Source organism: Colias eurytheme, chromosome 10 (genome assembly GCF_061535395.1).
Source record: "Colias eurytheme isolate Ceu_HAF_F1 chromosome 10, ilColEury1 Martin Lab GWU primary, whole genome shotgun sequence".
In the NCBI taxonomy this organism is placed as follows: domain Eukaryota; kingdom Metazoa; phylum Arthropoda; class Insecta; order Lepidoptera; family Pieridae; genus Colias; species Colias eurytheme.
In genome coordinates this window covers 10033600-10039164 of record NC_142989.1, presented here as the reverse complement: position 1 = coordinate 10039164, position 5565 = coordinate 10033600, and the positions used below count along the sequence as shown (strand labels likewise).

At 34.9% G+C, this 5565-nt stretch overlaps 1 protein-coding gene across 5 annotated transcripts in view; it reads right to left on the bottom strand.

Annotated features, from left to right (window-relative positions):
- Positions 1-2475: 2475 nt before the first annotated feature.
- The window catches only part of LOC149905414 (uncharacterized), a 103382-nt gene continuing 100292 nt past the window's right edge, over positions 2476-5565 (bottom strand). For all 5 annotated transcript variants that reach the window (XM_090106700.1, XM_090106701.1, XM_090106699.1 and 2 more), the window contains one exon: positions 2476-4213. In XM_090106700.1, coding sequence (XP_089962826.1) covers positions 3574-4213 — 640 coding nt within the window. In that variant the 3' untranslated portion in view covers positions 2476-3573. The remainder of the gene's footprint in view (positions 4214-5565) is intronic.

The window sequence follows — 5565 nt, the reverse complement described above, 5'->3', positions numbered from 1 at the left end:
CCAAGGTTCAAGAACGGCGGTTATTAATAAATGGACGTGGAAAGCATGTTTACTATGTTGATACGGTTTCGTTTACTTGTGGGTAGTTTTTCTTAGCTACTGTAGCTGAAGAGAAGCTGCTCGGCTCGAGTAGGTAGGTAGGAATTAAGTAGGAATTTATGGTTCAAATTAAAAATAATGTTTTCGTGTTACAAAGTTTATTTATCGGGGTGCTATAGTCATCAATAACTATTATAAAGGCGAAAGTTTGTAAGTATGGATGTATGGATGTTTGTTACTCTTTCACGTAAAAACTACTGAACCGATTACAATGAAATTTAGCACACATATATAGAGGGTAACTTGGATTAACACATAGGATAGGTTTTATTCCGGAAATCCCACGGGAACAGGAACTATGCGGGTTTTCCTTTGATAACGCGGGCGAAGCCGCGGGCGGAAATCTAGTAGTCAATAATTACAACATCTCGCAGCATATTACGGCCGGTGGGAGCGGAGCAGCAATGAATACGTTACATTGCTTTTGAGAGCAGTCGAAGTTGCGTGATTCAGTCATGAACAAAATTGGAAAACAAACCAAAAATTAAGATAAGATTATCGCGTAACTTTGTGTTGCAAGTTTTTCTATTGATCGTCAATGATGCATAAATTTTTGGAAAGTAAAAATACATTTCATGAATAAGTAAAATAAAGTGTTTTTTTTATTCCTTTCATCCCTTCAAGCTTCTCATTATGTCAAAGTATGTAGATATATATATGATACGACAATGGTGATCCATATATTTTTGAACATAAATAAAATAATTAAAATTATATAATAGGTATTCAACTTATTCAACCCTTAACTTTTTTACTTTCATTCAAAATTATTTGACCTCCTTTAAATCTCCAAATTTTTGTATCTCAAAAAATCTGTATCATTATATCTATAATGTGAACCTTTTTACTATTATGTCAGTGGGTCATGACCTATATGCTAGTGATATCATGTCGGCCCTCACGCATGATCTATCAATTTTTTAAATAAAAACGTATCAGTTCAAATTATGTAACAGACGAAACTTAGATTACATTATCGTAACCAGAAACTGTATTAAATATTTTTGAAGTGAAACTTCTTTAGGCGCGTTGAGAGTAAAATTTCAAGGTCATGAAAACGTCACGTCATGGAGTAACGCGACGATTTTGGTATATTTGAATCTTGCCACAGAAGTTTCACTTCTGACACATGTGCTATGCACACACGCTCCTTTTTGTGATCTGGTCCATTTGTGTAGATATCTGTATAATTGACATAGATTTGGGTTTATGAAATACTTCTCGCCCTCATACTCATGGTTGAGTATTTTTTGTGTTTAGGGGATGTTTGGCCATTGCAATTTGTCGGACTGATAAAATATAACATTACAATAACTTAAAAACATATTAAATTAAGTTCATTAGAGCTTTAAAGCGTCTGATAAATGTTTTGGCCCATGGAAAGCGTCTGCTTTTTCTTATATGACTTTAGAGTAATAATCTGCTAACATGTATAAAAATCAGACACTGAATATTAGTTACCTTTCTCATCTGGTACCTGCGCAGGTGCCACTGGGCAAGCTCCACACACATTCAGGTATATTAAAAAGTACACTAGAGGCTACTGTGAACCGAAACTTATATGTTTTAGAAAATAAGTTTTCTTAAGGCTCTGGAATCTTATTCTCCTTTCTAAATATCTGTTGTTATTCAATAACGTGTGGCCCTGGATGCATTCATTCTTTTCTTGTTAGAAAATAGAAATACATATTACTATTTAAATATATTTACTGTTTTTGCACTCCTCTCAATAAAATATGGGCAAATAAATAGGTGTTTTGAACAAGCAACCCGGAGTGATAGGAGTTGAAAGTACTAAAAAGCAATACTATAAAATGTTATTTTCTCGAGGTTATCACTTATTAAATATAAGTCAAGTATATCGAAATAGAATGTTGTTTAAATCTAATAAAAAATTGGTGTTATGTTTTTTCAACATACTTGATTAATCTAATGTTAGTGTTGCAGAAATTTGATTACAGAAAGTACCTAATGTCTGTAATTATTGAAGTTTCGATTCTTTAGCCAATATAAAATTATTTCCTGAGTGACCTAAATCATATTATTTTTTATGATGAATAATAATATATCTACTGTGTAGCAACAAAATTGTGATGTCCAGCGAACCGGCACAGGTCAGCAAACCCATACTTATGTTATGAGAATGTTATTCTGTGCATAATTTTGTTACTTTTTAACGCTTAAACTACAGAACCAATTTTAATGAAATTTTATACGTAGACTGAATGAACATAGGATTTTTTTATCTTAAAATACAAATGGGTATGTATTAAGGTGAATGCTTTTATGAAAACTAGTAATTAATAAGTATTTTTTTTTATAAAATTGTATACTTATGAATAAATAGAAACACATGGGTAAAATAAGAAACACGTACAAAATTAAAGTTATTTATTGAAACAATTTGATTTTTAAATTAATGATAATATATATTTTACTAAAGCTACTGGGTTTTCACTTATTTGAGGAGAAATGTACAATAACATAATTTTGCTGTTAATAGCGTTAAGTACACAAAATGCATACTAATATTTCATAAATAGGTATCAATAGGACTTAAATTAGGCAATGCGGAAATTATATCTATACAAGATAATATTTAATAGGCATGATTATATAGTCTAAGAGATGGCTAGAATAAGGGGTATAGGCTTTTTTAATAAATATTTATTTCATTTTTTTAGTAAAATTAAACCACAAAATATTGCGGGGTTATTAAGGTAGAAAGAGTTATAAATGCCCGAGCCCGCTCGCGATATATTTCATTAATAATTTGCTATTATTCTCTTAAAAAAATAAAGTTTATCCTTCTCCTAGCCCTCCCTTACAACTTATTTTCCAGTAATCAACAAATGCAATGACAAGGAATACAACTTTGTACCTATTTGATACCTAACTACCGATTACAAATACATTTTCATAGTACATTGAGGATTAGACGATTATAAAATATCGAAAAAAAGAACTTACAGCCACTCTTATCACATAACAGAATTACATCTACTTTGTCTATCATAGAAAATCTAAGATAATTTTCGCCCGTATATAAATTAAACTATGGAATAATCCCGATATCCTACGTATGATACAGGTGTCATGTACAAAGGAAAATTGCGAAACGCAAACACTTCTGAAATAATCGATTTCAAGTCAAGTAAAAAATAAATTGCATAAGCAAACATTTTGGCATCTTTAACTTAACATTAGCGTCGCGAATGCGAGTAAGCCCCAACAATGGCGCCCCAGGGTCTTCACGATATGCACCAATGGAGTCGCCATATTACAAAACTCGCTAAATATCGACAAAGCTTACGCTACACGAAAATGCTATTTATGTGCAATAAATTATCTCTTTAATATTGTCAAGTTAGGGCAGAAGCGGCGACCCTAGGACCAGTCTTTGACCCGAGATCAGAGATACGATTCGTTCACGATTTCGTTCAAGAGAAATTTCCAGAATGTTCTAGAACAATTTCAGACCGCGCTCGCTCGGATTTGCTTCGTCGATATGAACTTTTGTTCGAGCGATCTCCTCGGAATTCCGCTGACTTTTTTCGGGGATCCGTAGTTTATGGACGAGGGTAAAGACTTGTAGCCTCCATCTGAGCTATAATCTGTATCTGTGGACTGTCCGTTTAAGCTGGGACTGTGTCTGTTCACACTTTCTCTGCTCCCGATCCTTCCATTATACAGATCCCCGTACGAAGTGTGGTGTTTCATCGTGGTCTCTTCTATGACGGCCGTTTTGGACAGCAAGGGTTCTGCTGTCGAATAGTTCTGGTTCTGGAAGTTTTCTATCGAGCGAGATCTGTTCGCATACAGGTTTCTTCTATCGGATTTCTCTCCTAACGAGGAGTCTCTCTTGACGTATCTCCTCTCGGTATTCCCGGCTACGGCTTGTAGGTATTTGGTTCCGACCCGGCTGTTCGGCTTGAGGTGTATGGCGTCCCGTGTTTGTCTGTCTGTCTGTCTGTCTGTCTGTACGTTGTCGTCAAGTCCGTTCACATTTCTCGCACCGCACTGACATTTCACTAGCCCGTTGGTAACAGGTCTCTTTGTCTTTTGTGCTTCACTGTATAACGGCAGCTTTCTTCCGCTCCCTTGCTCATTCCAACTGGAAATAATAATATTCGTTTTAATTATTAAAGATATAGTAATCTGAATCAGTTTGTAGTTAGTCAAAAATAATTATGGTTATTTTTAATTTATATTTATTACCTAAATACATTTAATTTATGAGTTGAAAATAATTTAAAGGGCATATTATAAATGTATAGTGGCATATTGTGTATTGATATACATTGAGAATTTGCTAGTAAATGTGAAATATTAAAAAATATGCGAATTCATACATGTACACATGTCTCACCTTTAAATTCTGACGAGGCAGCGTGTAACACAGACAAAAGTTTCATAATCAAAGTATAAAATAAAAAATCAGTCAGTCAAAAAACAAAAAAATCACAAAACGACTTAGAAAAAACACACGACAGTTTCAGACTTATTAGGCGATATTATTTTGTGCGTGGTTCAGCAGAGTAAGGCAAGTATCACAGAAAAGTTAAAGAGCGTAAAGAAGGCACAGTCGGCAATTCCCTATTGGGAATCGAATTTCCTGCAATAGTCGTTAATTTCGCTTTCATAAATCTGAATGTTCTCGGAACTTTTGTACGCGAGATGCAAGAAGCAGACAACATTGATGGAACACAGAAGGAACACAGCAAGCAAGCAATCCAACCACGCTACCTGATCTGACGGACGAACCCTCGAACCGCCCAAGTGGAAACTGTCGTTCAATATCCAATTTCGAATATATCCAAAGAAATGAAAGCAGCATGTGAGGAAATAGATATGGAATTAATGGGCACCGAGATTTACACAATGGTTTGGCTACGGGAGCAATTCACCCCGTATTTATGGTAAACATTTGTGCAGCAATACTTGACTCAATATTTTTCTTTCAACGAGTCGATAGAGCATGTTGAAATTTTTTCGGAGGAACATTTGAACCTTGCATGTTCAAGAGTTTGGCGTCGGACTGTCATCGCAGAGGCCAAGTCTATAGGAAAATGCCGGAGCGAAATAAAACATGCTGCCAAAAATCGGGATATATGGCGATATACTGTCGACGCCCTTTGCCCCACCTAGGGGCCTTAGGATATTAAGTAAGTAAGTAAGTAATGTTCAAGAGTTTGAACCTATGTTTAAATGTTCTTGGAGCGACAACATTTAAAGTGTCCAGCAATTGTCGATCAACTGTGGCCCAACAAATGTTTACCATTAATACGAAGCTTAACTATCTAAAACTATGAATGAAATAATACGCTAAATGAAGACGCCAGTGAAATATGGTGTCATAGTGAGCGTGATTCTGCACATAGAGGTTGGCGAAAAGGTCATTTTCTTATTTATGTAATCTTTGAAAATGCTTATCCATTTGGAATTGCGCAAGTCTGTAGTTAGCTG